This window comes from Apaloderma vittatum, unplaced genomic scaffold (assembly GCF_000703405.1).
Source record: "Apaloderma vittatum isolate BGI_N311 unplaced genomic scaffold, ASM70340v1 scaffold6525, whole genome shotgun sequence".
Classification (NCBI taxonomy): domain Eukaryota; kingdom Metazoa; phylum Chordata; class Aves; order Trogoniformes; family Trogonidae; genus Apaloderma; species Apaloderma vittatum.
Genome location: NW_009716429.1, coordinates 8,947 through 28,441, shown reverse-complemented (window position 1 = coordinate 28,441; position 19,495 = coordinate 8,947). Strand labels below are relative to the sequence as shown.

Genomic DNA, 19,495 nt, shown 5'->3' with positions numbered 1-19,495 from the left:
TAACAGGTCTGGTTTGGTGACAGCGGAGATCAGCACGTGCTGCTTTCCGCAGCAAGTGCAAACGTAAGGGCACAGCCAGGGACAGCAGAAACAGCAAGTCATCCCTGGAGCCCTGGATAGCAAAGCCATGAGTCACGCACAGTTACATGCGCTGACCACACAATTCTGATCTTCTAAGCCTGCTGGAACGGCACTGCCACCTCCTTGGAAGGTGTGCCCCACGTGAAATATGGAGCTGGCTAGACTGATCTCTCGCCTCTTTGGCCCCGTTAGCCTAATCCTCCTTATGACTCACAGGCGAGTCATCATTGTATTCTAGAGTGGAGAGGTTAACTTACTTGCTGGCTGAATAGCATACTGTGATAATCCCTAGTTAAAAAAAAAAAAAAAAGACCGTGGGTGGTCTTATGTATTAAAGGCTGAGGCTTTGCTTCATTTTTCACTGCAGGTACCCATGGGGGAATGGGGAAAGCATCCTCCAGAGGTCAGCAGTGAAAGGGAGAGCTGGAATTTGATTTATCCCCTCCTTGCCACACAGCCAGGCTCATGCAAGCAGGAGGAGCTGCCTGCTCCTGGCACTGCGTGGCTACAAGGAGGGGAAGTGATGGGCAAGGTGGGTCCCAGATTTGTACCAGACAAGAGCAGCTCAGCACTGCCCCAGTGCATCAGCTCTTGATCCGAACACTGACAACACAGTGTTGTTAGGAAGCAGTAATCCATGAGACAGTGAGCCTGCAGGTATTTCCCCAGAGCTTGCATGAAATAACTTTGTCTAGCTTTGTTTTACTATATACCATCCTAACTGCAGAAATAGCAGTTACCAGGTTCTTGAAATACCATTCTTTCCACGGTGCTGATCACTTGTCCCTAGGGTCCACACAGAGGACCCTCAACCGCCAAACACGGCCACTGGGATGTCCCTGGGCAACATGAATGCCGAAGGTATGGCCCAGGCAGCAGAGAGCAGGTGGGTGCATCAGGATGCCCAGGGACCCCACAAATATAACCTCCTTTACTCACATCTCCACATACCTTGCAGGGTAGAGCCACGGGCACCAGAGTCTTCATGCACTTGCACTCCCCAGGATCTGCAGTCTTCACGTGTCAGGCAGTCTGGGCTCAAAATCCTTCCCCACCCCTGTAATGCCCTGGCATGCGAAGAAGTGAGGCAGGGTTGGTTGGTGGGGGTTTTTTTAATAGGGAAGAAAGGAAGCAAATGACGTGAATCTGCTCACTTTAACAAGTATGGAGCTTCATGATTTCAAGTGGAAGCTTAGCATCTCTTAAAATAAGCTCTAGGTGTCTTTTAATGTCGGTGCTTAAAAAGGGATTTAGTCACTTGGTTCTAGGAACTCCAGTTTGATTCAAGTGTCCGATATCTGTCAGCAGTTCAGCTGTTATCCAAATAAGGGGAGGGTAAGCCAGGATTTTCCAGCCCTGAGAAACAGCTGTACTCAGAAGAGGCATGTAATATGAGGGATAAAATTAATTCACCCTCAGCTCTGGATTGAGAGCTGTTCCCAGCCGCTGGATGAGCAGCGGGACTCTGGCAGCGGGTGCCGGAGGGCTGCACGGAACGGACCCCGCTAGGAGGCCCCAGAGCCACGCCAGGAGGGACCTCCAAGGCAATCAAGATGTGATTTGAAGGGAGACCTACAGAGGTCCCACCTCCTCCTGCTGCAGTCTGAGCAGGACATGTACCATGAGCAATAACAGCCTGAGCACCTGCACCCCTGCACATCACCCGCAGACACCAACATCCCACAGTCTTCCCAGCCACGTGAGCCACGCACAGGGTGTGTTTGCAAATGCTCACCATCTCGTCAGGAACATGCTTTACTAATTCCAAAATTAAAGCTACCGAAAGTGCTTTTTTCCTATATTAAGGCTACCGGCGCCTCGATGCTATTACATTCAGATTGCTGACGTTCTTTTCCTTGCAACAATCTTCTTTGTACAATGGACAAACTTACCTGAAGCTTAGGAAAGACTTTCAAGCATGGAGCACAGCACACACATTTCAGCAGCCGTGCTGCTTCCTGCACTTGGAAGTCCCAGAGGGAGCCTGTCCTTGAAAGCCCATACACCTTTCTGCTGTTCCTGAAAGGCATGTATGGAAATGCCCACAGGATGGTGTATTGCGCCATACACAATTTTTGAGATGCAAGTCTCAAAATCCTACCTGTTTGGGGGAGGCATTAAAACCCTAATGTACAGAAAACAAACCTTTGAAATAGCACACTTCAGTGCTGCGGGTTCTGAAAATACACGACAAAAAGTTGGTCTTCGAAATGTGCTTCCTTGGCTTCATTTCTGCAGTATAGAAAGACTCTCGGCAAGCTCCACACCCAATCAGGATTCTACAGTTTCTGTAAATACCTTATCAGTGGCTACATTAACCTCCTCCAGCTATTTGGTAATTCTTTGGAATATCTTAGCCAATGCACATGTGCCCTTCTCCCCACCCAAAGAGCAGTCATTTTAAGAAATCATTCCATAACTGGAAACCATCACAAATTTCCCTGCAATCTAACTGGTCACCTCAGGATCCTTGGTGTGTGGGAAGAGAAACAAATAAAATCACTCTTTTCTCACTTCCTACAGAAGTCTTGTTATTCACACCCCCAGGAGCAAGAGAGAAGCCACATTCAAATCCCATATTCACATCACCGAGTAACTCACAACCAAAAAGCTTTCTACTGAAGTGGTGACAATTTCCCCATTTAGCAGTATTGAAGAAGAGGTTTCTCCAGCCCACTGCCTTTGGGAAAGCCTCGTTTTTTGCAGTCCTGTATCCCTATTGCCATTAAGCTGTATTGGGTAGTGCCACAAGATATCCAAGTGTCTGCCTACACTCCCAAAAGCTTGAACACCTCTAGGAAAATGAGTAACACCATCAGGTTCATGCAGATGGCTTGCAAAATGCATCACTTTCAAACCAAGTGAAGGTTGTTATTCTGTGTATCTATTTGAGCCTGTTTTTTAAATAAAAGACATGGTGGTACATGAATGTGAGGATGCAGTCTAGATCTGCCTCATTTCTAAGTGTTTTAGAAAGCATTCCTTCCCCCTGTACACACACTTTTTGCAACACAGCATATTTCAGATCCAGTAGATGCTCATTTTGTTCCTAAAACAGATTTCATGGGTTTTCCATGATCTAAACACCTGGCAAAAGGGCTCCGTGCAGCTTCAATACTTTCCTAACCCCATGTTAAATTTGTCCTAGTGTTGCATATAGCATAATTCTGCAGCCATGTCAACTATTCAGGTAATGCCAGAGTGTCATCATTACGGTTTGTGTCAACAGTGTGATCTGTATGTACCTTGTAATCATTCTGGTGTTGGGTTGCAAAGGTCCTTGGTCTCTTCATTTGGCCGAGTCTAATCCTGTCCTCTTCACAAAGATCTAGAGTTACACTAAGTAAAGGCTGACATTTACGTGAGACACTAGGACCACTAGAATGACTCACCAAGGTAAAAGCTTGGCTATATATTCTTTCAAGGGCGGAGGCTGCACAGCGCCGACATTTCCACTGACCTGCTGCAGAAAGCCTCTGTGCTTAGCAAGGCAGACGTGGGCAGAGGAGTCGTGCACAGGAGCTCGGCAGGACTTGGGATCTCAGAAGTCTGAAAACAGACAGTTAAAGGAGCCTGAAGCAATCACTCATAACTTAAAGAAAATGAGACAGATCAGAGAGAAAACAGCTCTCTCAGAGTGACCTTTCAGTGTTTTCTTGGAAGCTGAATGACCTCCTCTCATTTTTCCTGTTAGGTTGGACGGCAACATACACCCTCACACACAAGACAGCTTTGCACTCGCACAGAAGCGCGCTGTCGCAGCCACGTGAAACCAGTCAGTAGTAGCAGGGCCAGTCAGCGTTGCAGTCAGAATCCGAGTGGTCTCAGTACATTTACTCTCCTACATTCACTCTGCCCTGTAAAGTAGCACCTGCCACCACGTTTGCACACCTGAAAGTCTCCTGGTTTATTAAATATTCTAAGCCCCAACGTCACTAGGTCTTAAACAAAACCAGGCAATTCAGACTAAAACAGTGACTGTTCGGTGACGAAGCTTAAAAGCTTTTTATCTATTCCCATGAATTCTTCTTCATCCATATCCAATATTAACATCCAACACACTTATGACAAGCAAACTGTGAAATGCAAGAACATGAGAAGGGAGCAGAGCACCTAACATAAAACATCCATGCAAAGGGTGCATTTGTCTACAATCCAGGGTGGCACAACCGACGTGGATTTCAAGGATGCCTTCTGCTTTAAACAGTAGCCACCCACAGCAGCTAACAGACCCACAAGCACTAACAGACTTCCCGATGACGGGGTCTCCTCTTAGCTGAACTAGTAAGACCTGCTTTGGCAAGAGATTGGCCTAGCCTCCCTCAAGCGCTGGCAGCTGCAGCATCACATCTGTAGCTTCCTGCACTTCCTAAGCAAACGCTGACTGCTTGGTGTGCTTTGTGCCATCAGCCCAGCTCCACTTGCAACTTTGCCAGCCATCGTCTTTGGCCATGGTCTCCGCCGTGTCAGAAGGTCTTAGCAGTCATCATCACATCGAGGAACTAATGCCCTGTGGCTGAGTAACTCTCTTGAGCACAGATTCATAAGACAGTGCTATTCCTGTTTAGTGCTAAAGTTCAGTGCCTCTTTTATTAGGATGAGTAACTCTCTTGAGCACAGATTCATAAGATAGTGCTATTCCTGTTTAGTGCTAAAGCTCAGTGCCTCTTTTATTAGGGTTGGAAACTTGTCGGAAGCTGTTCTTACTCAGTTCAGCAGACCAGCCTCTCTCCCAGATCTTGCTTCTCACTCCAGAGAAGGTGCGCCCAACTTTTCTGAGCAAGGTCCCTGGAACGCCTCACTGCGCTTCGGTGTCAAACTACAGCCTGCTACAGTCCCACCCCGACCACTTCACTTACTCTGAGGGGCACATCCCTGCCTTTTTCTTACTCAGTTCAGCAGACCAGCCTCTCTCTGAGATCTTGCTTCTCGCTCCAGAGAAGGTGCGCCCAACCTTTCTGAGCAAGGTCCCTGGAACACCTCACTGCGCTTCGGTGTCAAACTACAGTCCCACCCTGACCACTTCACTTACTCTGAGGGGCATATCCCTGCCTTCTGTTTCTGTGCATGTCTTGCCCAATTCCAGACTGATCATGGACTCAGAGACAGAGTGGAACAACCAAGCATGGTGGCATTTCTGCAGGAGAATTAAGTATTTTATCGTACAGAAAAAAGGGAGGCATAGATTCTGTTTCAGTCATGTGAGGTGACCTTTAAAGTAGTTATGTTGGCTCAGAAACTCTGTTCACAACCTGCACATGTCTGATTTTTCACCACCCTTTGTCTTTGGGACAAAATCAGGAAAAAAAAATTTAAAAAATTCCAGCCTATTTCACAGGTCCTGAAAACCAAATATTCCAACCGTTACCTGACAGACTGCAAACAGGCAATGCAAACAGCATCGCCGGTATCTCCGGCGGAGCACAGCCAGGACTGGTTTGCGGCAGGAACCCAGGGAAACTCAATAACATCGGCTTTCCAGGCCCTCTTCCCACCTCCAAGGGCTTTGGATTATCCAGCAGCCCTTGCATCATGGCACAGCCCTGCCGGGGGCCATGTGACACAACCTTGGACAGGAGCCATCCTGGAACTGCTTGAGAGATACTTATAACTCAAGAGCAACAGACAGAAATATGAAAGCCATGGGTGGTGCAAGTACGTGTGTAAGCGCTTTGCTGGATCAGGGCCAAGGGCAGCATACTGCAAGTCTGGATGAGACACACAGCGACACGTTCTCACCAGAGATGTCCGGCCGCCTCACGGCAGCCCGTTGTCTGGCGTGGCTGCCTGCAGCTGTCCCACGGCTACACCGTGCAAAACAGCCTTCACTTTAACCGGTTATGACTGTTTGGGGGAGTGACAGGAAGCAGGAGAAGGAGATAAGAGATATCAAACAAATTATTGGGACCAGACAGCTAAGAAAAGTTTCTGACGAGCTCAGATGCACATAATGATTTTATCTGATGAGATGGGTGGTTTAGTAGCCTACTGACCTGTTTGAAGTAACTAAATCCCAGTCTGTTGAGGTGCCTCCATATCTCTACACCATGCACCTCTCTGCATCTCTGCTAAGACAGGGTGACAGTCAGCTAGAAAACCTCACATTTTAAGCTACTCCATGTACCATGCTACAAATGCTGTAAGTACTAAACAACACCACAGGGAATCAGGAGCATCCAGCACGGGATCCAGACCCTGAAGAAACACATACGCTGTCTCTACATCTCACACACACTGCTGCCTCTCAGTCTGCAGCAACATTTTTCATGTTCACTCCACAAGCAGAGTGCATGACAAAGGTGCTGCTGCAAGTTCTTTACCCAGATTGGTATTTTTACTGATGCAGCTGGGCCCAGGAAAAGCAGGATCACCAGCCCGCAGTATTCCACAAAGAAAAATCTCTCTTACCATAGTAAAAAAAGAAAAAAAGTTGAAATCCATAAACCTTTAATTACCACTATAAGCTAAGAAGCCACCAGTAACTACCTTTTTTGTGTCAATCCATTATGCTACAGCCCTTATGTGAGAAGGTAGCTGGTTTTTGAGGTACGATTCTCACTTTAGCCAAAGTAACAAGGGTTTTCTTTAGACTCGTCCATCCAGAGAAAAACCCTAACTCCATCATGGAGCCACCTTTCATGGGTGACTTGGGTTTTTTACAAAGGTCCATTTCAATAACCTTGGCTAACCTTGTCTCCATGCTCTGGAAGTCACCTGAGCCTACTCTCAAATACCAAGGATGCTTTTATTTTCTCTTGCTCCCCAACCAGCACACGTTCAGTTCACAGAACAGAGCCACCACTGTGTTTTAAGGAAAAGGAGACAGTTCTAAACACATGCTGATTTGCGTTTGTCTCTCCAGGTTCTTGGGGTGAACGCCAAGCCTCCTTGCAAGTCTCAGCACCCTGGCAGGGCCAGAGGAATGTCATAGTAAGTGCAAACATTGTTGGATCCAGTATACTCAGCCTCCTAAAGTCTCTGTATCCATCCTGTCTTATTTATTTTTTCCCCTCACACTAGGAAAAAGCAGAAAGCCACCAATGTTTGGCTCATCTTTGGTTCCTCAGCAAATGAAGTCTCTAACAGCCATTCAGTTCACCAGTCATAACACTTTAATTCAGTTATTTATTGACCCTCAAAGAGTAGGTTTCACACTTTCAGAATTATTCTTTATAGTATTATAGAAATATTTTGCAAAGGTCAGCTCAAGCACATCTTCAGCAACGGTCATCATGAACGTCAAGATCTGGACCCTAAGCTCTGGAAAAGGGATTCCCAGCTTGGAAGATTCCCTAGCCAGAATTGCTAAGAGAACTGAGGGGCTGCCCTCTTCTGTTTCAAAGCAAAGTGCCAGCAACACAGTCAGGTTTCTGCATATGAGAAACTCAAGCTATAAAAATCACTTTCCTTTGCTATACAGATGCAGAGTCCCTCAGCGAGCCTGACCGGGTCTGCCTATGGAAACACACCTGTATTTACAAAGGTAAAGAGCACAGGCTGGCTGAATGACACGGCTTCTTCTGCAAACATTAGATTTTGAGTTTTCATGTTCCACCAGAAGGTATTTTGAGGCTGGAATATTGGTATTGGTTCATTTACAATTCAAAAAAGCCAGCATGCTACATTAACAATGCTGTCAAACTAACATCTTAATTGGTAAATGATCCAGAGAGACGGAACCACTTACAGGAATTCGTGTCATTTCCTACAAAGGAGGTTGAAGTGGAAACCTCTCATAGGAACTGCTCTTATTATGTTGTGTCCACTGGAGTAGATGTTTTTTTCCTGCATTTTGTATCTTTATTTAAATGCATAAGCAAGATAAAGCCTTATATGGTCTACAAGTGGAAAAAAATCTCAGCTCACAACCGACTGCAAATGCATTTAAAATTAAATAAACTATTTTAAGTAAAATAAAAGTATGGGTATGGGAACAGCTTCCTCAGTGAGGAGTATATCATTCCAAAATAATTGCTTCAGTGGGGAAATGCTTATGTCAGCCGCTTAACACCAGTTTTTCGTCTTCCAGGGTCTACAAAACATAAGAGCTACAAAGGGTCAATTAGTGGTATTTGAATGTCGCATTCGTGCTACACCCACCCTACAGGTTCACTGGTACAGAGAGTACGATCGGATAATAGATTCTGCTGATTTCCGAGTGCTACGAAAAAGTAGGTATTGCTACTCCTGTTTGAGGTACACTAATTTTATTGGGACAGTGACAAGACAGGAACAAGAACCACTACAAAAATTAGGAGGTCGTGCATGTTCACAGAGGCAAAGGTAAGTTTATAGGCACCACATGAAAGTACCACTGAGCCATATATTATAATTACTGGGGGAAAAAAAGTACATTTTAAACAATTTATAATACTCACAGGCATGAGGTCACAGCTCCAGTGGATGAAATTCACAGCAAGCAACTCCAAAGGCAGTGGAGTTCTTTCTGCATCACCTGAGCAGAGAGTTGTTTGTATCATCAGGTTCCTCAGCCAAACCCGAGCTTCCTGTGCCCAGACAGTATTTCTCCCGATGAAAGGGAGAAGGTCCTTTTGTAACCGGGGTGACAGCTGAGGTGGGAAAGGGAGTGAGGGTTGAAGGTCCTTCTTCCATTCTCACATTATAACTATTTAATTTTATTTTTTTCTCTTATTTTGAGCAGAGGCTTGTTCATCAGCAGTTCCTGGTAAGTACGCTGCAGGGCTTTTGTTACACGTCTCACCCATTAATTACCCCACATTTAGTTTTTCCTTCTTCATTCAAGATGAAACAATAATGTTCAAAAGGTAGCCAGGAGATAGCACCCAATGTCAGGCTAAGAGCTTTCAAGTTCTTCCTTTTGACACAAGCACCTGAAAGGCCCTGATTTTTTTCACAGCACCGTGAAAAAGGTATCATCTGTTTTATATTCAATCAATGAAGAGTACTCTGTATGTTAAGGGAAAACATACCAACCATTCTGACCTATAATCTTTTCCAGTGTTTAAACTTGTACAAGAGAAGATGAAATCTAGCAAAAAAGACAACAACCCAAAACTTGTGTCTTGTTTCATTAAAGTTACAGGAAGAAAGATTTTCCCTTCAGCTTTGGTCCTTCTGAATTCCCTGACTTCCTATGCTCTTTATATCACTTTTTTGCACTTTCTTGCTGCCCTGCCCCATCACTAACTTCTGCAAGGACTAATTCCTCCAAGCTGACATTTGACTTTTATAGCACAACGGCATGTCTGAATTTGTTGTTTCAGAGGAAGTCTGCACCCTGGTTATTACAGAAGCTTTTCCAGAAGACTCTGGGACATTTAAATGTGTTGCCGAAAATGAATTTGGATCTGTGGCATCCAGTGCACATCTCTCTGTTTCTCCCGGTAAGCACATGGGTTTCTGAGCTGAGCAACTAAGCACAAGACAATTTGCTGCTGCTCAACATCAGAGTCACAGATATTTGCCTAAGAGAAGCCAGACTCAAATGCTTTTGTAGGCTCAGGAGGAGAGAAACGCCCTAAAAATGCAGTCTGCTTGGGTATCTCTCATAGCCGGATGCAAGTTGTTTTGCATTTCTCCTTTTGGCCCCTTTTCCTCCTGGGTTAAGTCTGACAAGGCAGAGACGATGTTCTCTCTCACAGGGGAGTCTCATCCCCAAACTTCAGCCCTTCAGGGATTCCAGACTGGCCCAGCACTGGCTGCATCCACACCTTGTTTATTGGAACACATGACTTCTCTGGCTTGTGCCAAAAGCCATCTCCAAACAGAACAGCCCCTCACACGTAAACCAGAGCTCACTGGCCCTGGTGAGAAGTCAGGTTTGGCTAATGCAGACTTGGGTCTGTGCAGAGCCCAGGCAGGCTGAAGTTTCATCCACCCTGACAGACAGAGCAGCTTCCCTTCCCCTGCTACTGCAGCATCCCTGTACTGGTGAGCCACCATTGCTTCCTGCTTGACCTGGGGACAATTCTACTTCCAGGGGCAAAAGAGCTGGAAAGCTTTGCCGGCGCTGCCCGCAGACCAGCTGTGCAAGTCACTGTGAAGAAACCCACCTTCGCTAGGAACAGCCAAACGGGAGCCAAGGACCGAGACGTGGCCGGCCCGCCCTCCTATGGCACCGAGACCTCAGGGCTGGGCAGTCGAGCAGAAGCCACAAACTTCAGCCAGATGAACTCCAAGAGTGAAGTTGAACCTTTTCATGAAACTTATGAAAATTCACCTCAGGTTGCACCGCTGTGGTAAGGCAAAGTCGCATCCCTGGGTTAGTTTTATAGAATGCTTCAGGGAAAAGCTTTCCAGGGACCCCATCAACACAATCGGCGCCCCACACACCGACAGGGAAACATGCACGTCCACTAACCTAAGCTGTTTGCTCGCGTGACAATGGCAATGTGTAACACCAGCCCAGCCACAGAACAGCACAGACTCAATTTGGCAAAGTATGTACCTATCTAAAGGCTCAGGTGGGAGCCTAATGGCATTTTCAGAAGTACCTCTCTGAACATAGCTTTAAAGCATCACCCCAAATAATTAGCCTCTAGGAGACCTTTGGCTCCACGGCAGAGCATGAGGCAAAGATCACAGTACCTGGGAAATTTCAAGGTACAATTCTGTTGCTGCCACCTTCCTCTGTAGCCTTGGCCAAGCAGGATCACTTCATGTTTTCTGTTTCCCGTTCTGGAAGACAGCAATAAAACTCAATATCCTGTAAAGCACAGTGCAGATAGTACCTGCAAAGCCCTCGGTGGAGGAAAAGTACTGAACACGTGACCCACTGGACAGAATGAAAACTGTCCTGCGCTCCAGCACAGACACTCTCCACTCCAGAAGATGGACATTTTCTCCCAAGAATAAAATGTTCCATCTTGTAACATAACCCAACCCAATTTCTGGCCCAAATAGAGCTCTCAAGTAGCTTCTTACTGCATTATTAGTCGTCCTGTTTAATTGCTCCAGAGAAACAAAACAAGTCAGAACACACATCTGAGCAATTGAATCCCAGATTTTGTAGTATTTCTCAGGTCTTTATAGGCATAACAAAGACCTCAAATGGTGACAGTTAAGGGGTCCAAGCCCAGCGCAACAGAGCAGTTTCCTCAGTCTCGTTTGTAAAGGCAAGAGCTATGAGGCAGACGTGTGTCTCCTCTTTGAGCTGAATGCCAGGCTCGCGTTGCTGCGATACTGTTACAGCGCGTATGAATGGCTGTCCCTGACACAGAGCATTCTCTGTGCTACAGATTATTTTTGGATGTGCTCATCCACTTCAACTAAACAGGTTATTTTAACAATTCTGAACACCCTCCTCCAAATTCACTACAGGAAAGATCACATTTCAATATAGATTTCTCCATGCGCCAGACATTTTTTTGCTCCATCACTAAGTATGAACGGGTTTGCTTCAGTTACCTCGCTAAGAGAAGGCTGTAGCTTCAAGCCCATTCATGAAATCAGGTTTGCTGCAGGGAAATCAGCTGGGACCCCAAGCAGACCCCACTGCAGAATTAAAACCCTGGCAAAAGCGTACTCGTAGGGACTTTAGGAGCACCACAAAGCTGCGGAGGGCTTGCCCGCAGCCCGCAACGAAGCTGTGCATGTGCTCTTGCTGCCTTCAGACATCACCAGCCAAAGTGTGAACGCAGTATCATATTTAAATCAACCCACGCTCAACTACCCCAGGCCTAAACACCTAGACATAAGGCTGTTTGCTTGGGAGCATCTAACACAGCCCAGCACTGCATCACTTGTCACTTTTACCTGATGACTCTTTTAAATGAGGGCAGACTTTTACTTGCTTGCTGAGCAAAAATGAAAGCCTTTTCTAAAATCTCTGGCATAATTACCTCTTGGAAAGAATGTGGGCAGTAGGAAACATTTGCTAGCTGTCCTTTTACAACAGGACTAGTTTTCCAACCTCTCTGCAGATTTCTCAAAGGCAGCAGGAAGCCTGTATTTTTGACATTTCTAACCTGTGGGGGAAGCTCTTTTACATGGTACTTGCCGCTTAGAATGTTGACCTGTAAAGTTTAATGCTTGCAGCAGTACCAGTTAGCCGTGGCTGTGGTTTTGCTTTTGAAGTTCTGATTAGTTTGAAACGCAGTACCTGATAAAACCACCAAAATCAGCTATGGAACAGCTTTTTAAAATTTGGTTTATATAAAACACTAACTAGTGTACAGAGCTGTAGAGCTTTTGATCGACAGCAGTGCTGAACCAGAGTTTGGAAGGCACTTACATGTCTCAAATACAGAGAGAAAACTATTACAATTTCTAGATACACTCATGTATGATCATTTAAATGTATTTAAAGAACACAGCTTTCTTGCCATGTGCTTTGAAACATCATTATGAATGGTACCCAACACTGTAAAAGTGGCTTTTACCTCAAACTAAGCAATCATCTCTAATGACTAGCTGTACAATAACTGTCTTGTTAGGCACATTTACCCACATAACTCTCTCATGCAGAGTATGTGGTTCCAACGGTATTACCAGAAACAAAAAGAATTACCGACAAAGACAGGGATGACAGAACAAAGCTGTTACTGGGAATAACTATAAAATGAACTCCTTATACTCATACTTCTTCAAATTATTGCTTAGCAACAGCTGCTCTACAAAACCAAGAAAATGCAAGTCACTACTAGCTACTCCTTTCTGAGAGCATTATATCTGCAGTTTGCGGTGCCCTTCTCAGCAGCTTGAAGAAGCAGAACAAAATCTATACTGATGAGTAACTTTATTAAAAGAACTTAATCCAAGAAAAAGAAAAGGCATCAGGCACTAAGAGTGCTGCCAGGCCTTGCAGGTAGCTTTTAAGATTCCTTAACAAGTCAGCAGAAGATTCTAGACATTTTATGCTGTATGACTTAAGCAACTAAGGAGAACTCGATCAGGTCACTGTTCATAGAAAGTAAACTGAAGCGGTGCAGAAAAGCTGGTTTCTAACACCTCGCAGTGCTGGCCACAGCACTATTAAGTTACCCCAGCACAGGCTATGAGATTTATTCCTTTGCTCTTGTCAGGTCAGCTTCTAGGGGGGTTTCAAATTTTTTTTCCCCTACCTTCTGGATCTCACGGTTTTTTATTTCTTCTCTTTTGCACAAGTCGTCCTAGTTGCGTCCAGCCTTTTAGGTGCATAAAGCTCTCCTTAAATTGATGCCTCGCAGCCAAGTTCAGTTCCGAAACCAGCGCACTGCACCCTCACCCAAGTCCGTGGGAAGCCAGGGAGCCCGTCTGAGCACAGAGGCTGACCTTTAACATGCTCACAGCTTCCTACAGGGCAAACGATCATGCTTCACTTTTCTTTTTTTAAGTACTCACCTCCTTCTGTGCAAACTACGGATTTTATTTTGTTTGGTTGGTTTTTTTACTTAAAAAGCAAATAACCTCTCTAACAACTAGGGACACACTACATCCCCTAATCGCTTTCATAATGAAGAATTTAAATAAATTAGCACTCAATTAACACCTGCTATGTAGATTTAGTTCACAAACGATGGGCTGATGTTTAAATACAAGCACTAAACGTGGATTAACTCTTGAAGACCGCTGTGCTGAAACACTCACCGGGGCAGTGAAAGGGAGAGAAAAGGGAACTGTAAAACCCTTCGCAGATGAGCTGCGCTACTTAAGAGGGTTGTGTTTTGGTTTGGTTTTTTTAGAAAACAATAGCGTGCACATTAGGCTAGAGTTGCCAAAGTGTAATTCAGATACTTAAAACACTATCATGGTAATTTAAGACGTAATTAAGCATTGAAACCTTTGATTAAAGGGATACAAATCACACAATGAGCCAGCCAGGATCTGTTGCTGTTGCGGTGAAAACACCGCAGCTGCATTTTTGAGTTCAAGTAAACATCTGTAATAATGCTTACGAACGGCAAAATACCAAAGACACCGGTACATTTGATTTGTGTTTTTCAGTTTAGGTCAGTTCATACACACGCTCGTCATTAATCTCGGTACTGGAGGGAAGGTGTGGGCAGTGCTGGGGAGTTATTTAAACAACATTTACGTCTGGCTTTCGAGTTGCCGTTAAGGACACAGCCTGAAAAGCAGTAACCGAGTGGTACCGCTGCAGAGGCAACTAGTACAAGCATTTCCCCGGCACAACGAGGTGGGATTTAGGGCTGTTTAAGCGCATGGCAGGAGTCCTCCCGTACCGCTCCCGGACGGCTGGTAGGGTCAGGCAGCCCCGAGCACCCGCTTTTCTGCTCAGCAGCTCTCGGCATCCTCAGCCCTTCTCCCGCCGGACACGGGGACGTCCCCGGGAGCTGGGGAAGAGCCGGAGGAGACTCTTATTGTGACAGCGGGGCGGGGGGACACGCCGGGCTCGGGGTCACCGCCGGCGGCGCGTTAAAGCCGCCGGGCTCGTACCGCCCCGCAGAGGGCGAGCGGGACAGCCGGCCTCAGGGAGTCCCTGCCCGAAATACCGGGGAGAGCCCAGGTGACAACTCCTAAGGCTGTAGGTAAGGTGCTGCTCTTGGGGGTTGTTTTATTTCTTTTTAGTTTATTTTTTTTTTCCACGGGAGCCGCCGAAGCGCGCTGGGCAGTGCCGGGATGAAAATGTCCCTTTAAGGTGCGGCGGTGTCAGCGGTAACGTGGGAGGCAACAAAGGAGAAGGGGAGAAAAACCCAACAAACACGAAGTGTCTCTATTATTATTGGGTCTTTTTTCTTGCAAGGTCAGAAGTCTCTTTGGATTTTTTTTTTCCCCCCATGCAAATCAAGGTGGAATGATGGGAGGGAAATGTCACTTATCCCTTGCTGCGAGAAGCGAATCTGTGCATCTTGCTGAAGTGCAGCGCTCCGGAAAGCAAAGTAACTGCTGTACACAGCCTGTAGGTAACATGAATTCAGATTTACACAGGCAGTGACATAAAAATGGTGTAAAAAGAAGATTCGACAAGTTTTCTGCACCAGTGAATGAGAACACAGCGTGGACACGCTCCAAAAAATTTGAGCCAGTTTCAAATTCTGAGAGCATGACAAGCAGAAAGTCAGGGAATTTTTACTAGAAAACCTCTGTTTACGTGCAGTTAATTTACAACCGATATTGATAAATACCTTTAGGAAAGGAAAGCTCTTAATCTTTAAAATTAAAGCAATGTCTTTGGTTGATCTCCCCCCACGGGAATTTATGACCTCGTGGAGCCCTTCTTCAGGCTCTCTGACGGGAGGAATACAATATACTGGGTATATATAGCAGCAAAACAGCTGATCTCAGTGGGGCAAGATTACAATTTTTTCCAGCACATGTAACTGTGTGGATTTATATTCTCTGTCTCTCCCTCTTTTTTTTTTTTTTAAATTAGTAACTTTAAATTTATTCTGGAGGGGGTCATTTATTTATCCTGCAGCTGAAGTTGTCTGTCAGTTTTAACAAACTTGCTCGGTTCACTCTAATGAAACTTTCCTGGGTTTTGAGTTGATGGAAATCCTGGATTTACAAATCAAGGACTTGCAAAATAAATGCAGGACCTCTGGGCAGGTCACTTTAAATGGGGAAGCATGCCAATCCCAAATCTCAGTTGGATATAAAGAACTCTGAATTGAAAAACTTTTAGAGAAGAAACCAGGATGCTTGGTTTTACAAAGGTTTAGTTTTAGGCTTAAAAGAAGGTGGAACCAGTTTCACGCTTCCCTATGGCATAAGGAATTTCTCAGCGCACATAGCCCATTCTCCGAGTAACAGCAGGATTTGACAGGGCACAAAACTGCAGGATCCTGAGATCTTTGATTAAGATGATATGTAGCAAATTACCTTGTTCAGCAGTAGTATCTACTGTTATCTGTAGATTTACACAGCTGGTGCGTTGTCTCAATAAACCAATTGGTATTTCTTCTTAGAATTTACTGGGCTCTTGCAGATAAGATAGCTGTGGTGAGCACTGCACTCGGGTTGGATAGAGGGCATGACTTGCCATTGTAATCCAAAATGTTCGTGGAGTTCTGGAATAGTTCTAATCCATCTTAAATCTCTTTATTTTAAGCTCAAGATTTAATTGTCAGTTGCCTGAACTTCTCTTTCCATTGCTAGTGACTGCTCACAGCACAGTGGTTTTGTGATTGAAATGCTGATGTACAATTTATTTTGTCTGTATTGTCTTCCTTAAGGGAAAATCCACACCAAGAAAGTCTCTATTCTGCAAGGCAAGGGTTCTATTCTGTCCAGGAGCCCAGCCAAGAAAATCCACCACCTAGATTTTACCAGCCACCTATCCAAAGCCAGTTATCACCAACAAAAACCCAGGACAGCCGCGAAACCTCTCCTATGAGTGTCCCTAATCTCCCATCCATTTCCTCTATGTGCCAACCAACCATGTTTAACTACGAACGTCCAAAACACTTTATCCAGGCTAAGAATGTGTGTCAAGGGCAACAGCAGCCTCCGGGACCTGCAGCCTCTACAGAGTCAAGCAGACAAATCAAACAGTCCTCCATTCTCATACAGCCTCGTAACCCAAGCGGGCAGAAATTCTCCTCCTCGTCATCGCTGAGCTCTTCGATCACGCTCTCCTCGCCTTCCTGTAGTGCCCCTAAGGAATCCACATACCCCGTCACACCTGCATCTGCGCAGTCTCCTGCTAGCTCATCATCTGGGCAACGGCTTATATCCATGCCTAACCAATCCCCCGCAGCATTCCTGTGCTCAGTGCTACCCTCGCAGCCCGACTATAACAGCCAAACGCCTTCTCCCATGGAACCTCAGTAAGTACATACAGGCTTCTAACCTCCCCTCGCTTTCCCCTGGCCTGGCCTCTCCCGTGCACTGACCATCCCAAAAATCCAACCACCCAGTGACCCACCAGCTCAGCTGAAGCCAGCGGTGTCACTCTCGTTGACTTGTGGTGTTTGAGGCAGGACTCTGCATGAACTGGGTGAGGAGGCTGAGCGCTTGCCCTTGGGGTCTGGGTGGGAGAGATGAGTGTCCACCAGGAATTAAAACTGCACAGCTGTCATGTCACGGGCCGCAGTGCAGCTTTTCTGGAGCCAGTCTGAACAGTTTAGTTTGATTTGGTGGAAATCGCTTCCTTAAGGGTATTCAGATGGACAACCATCTCAAATGAATTTCTCTCAGCTTATGAACAGGGAGGCGGGGGGAAAGCAGTAGTATTTCCCACATAGAAACAACTTGAAGATTCCTGGTATTTTCAGGTTCCACACCCCAGTGGGACGCTATGCTCACCTACAGTACAGTTAGCATTAATGATACGCGCTAGCAGAAAGGCAGCCACTTGAAAATTTTATCCCTTCAGCCCAAAGACTAAATTCTTTCCTGAATATGTATTATATCATTTTGCCTTTGGGCTGCAATCCAAATATCTCCCAAGGTCAGCGAGAGCTCAAAGGGAGATGGGTCTTGCCTTCTCACCAGCTTGTATTCCTGCCAGTATCAGCTGGAGGTCCTGGGGAAAGTCAGTGTAGAATATACAACAAACACTCGGCCAAGGATATTAGAAAGGTGACAGGGGCAGGGAGGTCCTGCTGGCTTGGATATAAATTCAGGTTTAAGCATCAGTTTGCATTCAGGAAATCTGAATGTTTCTGGGTGTTTTTTTCCTGCATCACAAAAAGCAGAAAGGTAAGATGGGGTGGGCTGGCTGGGGCACTCAGGAGCGTTTCTTAACAGCGGTGCAGGAGCGTGTGTGGGTGAGGCACACGTCTGGAGTAACTGCTGGGGTACGTGTGTGCAGTGAGGGGCTATTTGTTCTCAGAGCAAAGGGCTGTGGTGCCTCATTACGCTTTTCAGATAATCTGCTCTTAAATGCAACATCCTGTGAGTCGAGGAATTATTTTCCTAATCATCCTACAAACAGACAGCTGGGGACATGAGACATAGTAATCTGTTGGGCAAATTGTTAAAGTTTTTAAGTTATGACTTGGGCAGGTTGTTAAGTCCAAGCAATGCTATTCCTAGCATACCTACATACCAGAATTACAACCCTTCTACCCTATTCTAAACATCAGAACAAATTCCCAGGTGACAAGAGGAAGAGGATTTTGAATAGAAATAATTGCTGAATATGACTGCAGCACACGAGGCCCTGCTGCAGGTAACGAACTGGCTCGACCCCGTCAGCACGGAGTGCTGTGACCTCTGGGAGACCTTCACGACCCATTTTGAGGGACGCTCCTCTCCTCCTTTCAGAATCGAGTTTACTATTTAACTCTAAGACTTGATTGTGACTCTTGTCTGTGGATTACGGGATCAGGCTATGTGGGAGGTTGCTCCTAAAGACCCAGCCTAGCTTGGGTTAAGTTTGGGTGAGCGCATAGGGATGCTGAAGAGCCACCCACAGCAAACTGGTCCGAGTGCTGTGGGAGGCTACTCAATGACTGGGCTAAACCATGATGCTTCCCCTTAAGTTTGTGATAACCACATCACCTAGCCTATCTCTGTCTCCCAAATGCTTTGCAGGTTCACTTGAACCACAGTTTCTAGGTAGCAGGTTCATGTTTTTGAGCATATTCTATGAAGCTGTAGTAAACAGTCAAGCAGGCCTAAGGGAATAACTTTGTTTTCTCTTTCTGCATGAGTAGTTACTCACAACCAATGTACAACAAACAAGCTAGCTTCACCTCTATGCAGAAGACATCAGACCAAGAAATTCGAGGAACAAAAGAAGCCCTCATTCAGGACTTGGAAAAGAAACTCCGATGCAAAGACAACCTTCTCCAGAATGGCAACCAGGTAAGGGAAACTTGCTGATTAATGAACCAGTTTGCTCTGACTCCCAGCAGTGCAAACAGAGCTGCAGAGACTAGATCTAGTGTCCCAGAGGCTGGAATCTCTAAGCTGAGCTGAAAGCAGAAGGAAATGGAGGAGTGACACTGCCCAAACACTTTTACTCAGAACGTCAACAGATCCCAGCAGGAGTTCTTTGAGCTACTTATGACCAGAATATTCTTTCCATGTGAGATGGCTGAATTTTTCTGTTAGAAATGTAAAAAACCCTCATCTCTTCCAGCAGTGCCTCCATTTTTAATCATGCCTCAGGGCTAGTGTAAAAGGTGTGGTTCCAGAAGATTTACATCAAAACTCTTTTTTTTTTTTTCCTCCCCGTATCCTCTTAACAGTTATTTTTGCTCTAGAACGCAAATGGCTGTACTGGTGAGCCAGGTTCGGCTCAGCCCTGAGCAGGCCATTCCCAGGAGAGGAGCAGCACATGGTCAGTACATGATGAAAGCCTGAGTGCGTGGCAAGAGAGGCTGTTGCTATAACTCTCTCTGTTGGCATCTGCTGCGGCCACAGAACATCTGCATCTCCTGTCACTTCAGAAAGGCATCCGATGCAGTAAGATGGCTTTGAGCTACTATTGCCTTTCCCTCTTAGCCCACCTTCTCGGCCAGCACACACCATTCAAGCTGTCTCTGAATTTGTGCAATGAAATTGATAAGGCCAGCGTCAGGAGAAAGGCACCTGTTTAGAG

At 45.8% G+C, this 19,495-nt stretch overlaps 1 protein-coding gene across 1 annotated transcript in view; it reads left to right on the top strand.

The window, feature by feature from the left end:
* The first annotated feature begins 10,230 nt into the window (after positions 1-10,230).
* Positions 10,231-19,495, top strand: part of MYOT (myotilin) — a 17,245-nt gene continuing 7,980 nt past the window's right edge. Inside the window, exons 1-3 of the mRNA XM_009869523.1 lie at positions 10,231-10,301; positions 16,179-16,772; positions 18,606-18,756. Coding sequence (XP_009867825.1) covers positions 10,231-10,301; positions 16,179-16,772; positions 18,606-18,756 — 816 coding nt within the window. The remainder of the gene's footprint in view (positions 10,302-16,178; positions 16,773-18,605; positions 18,757-19,495) is intronic.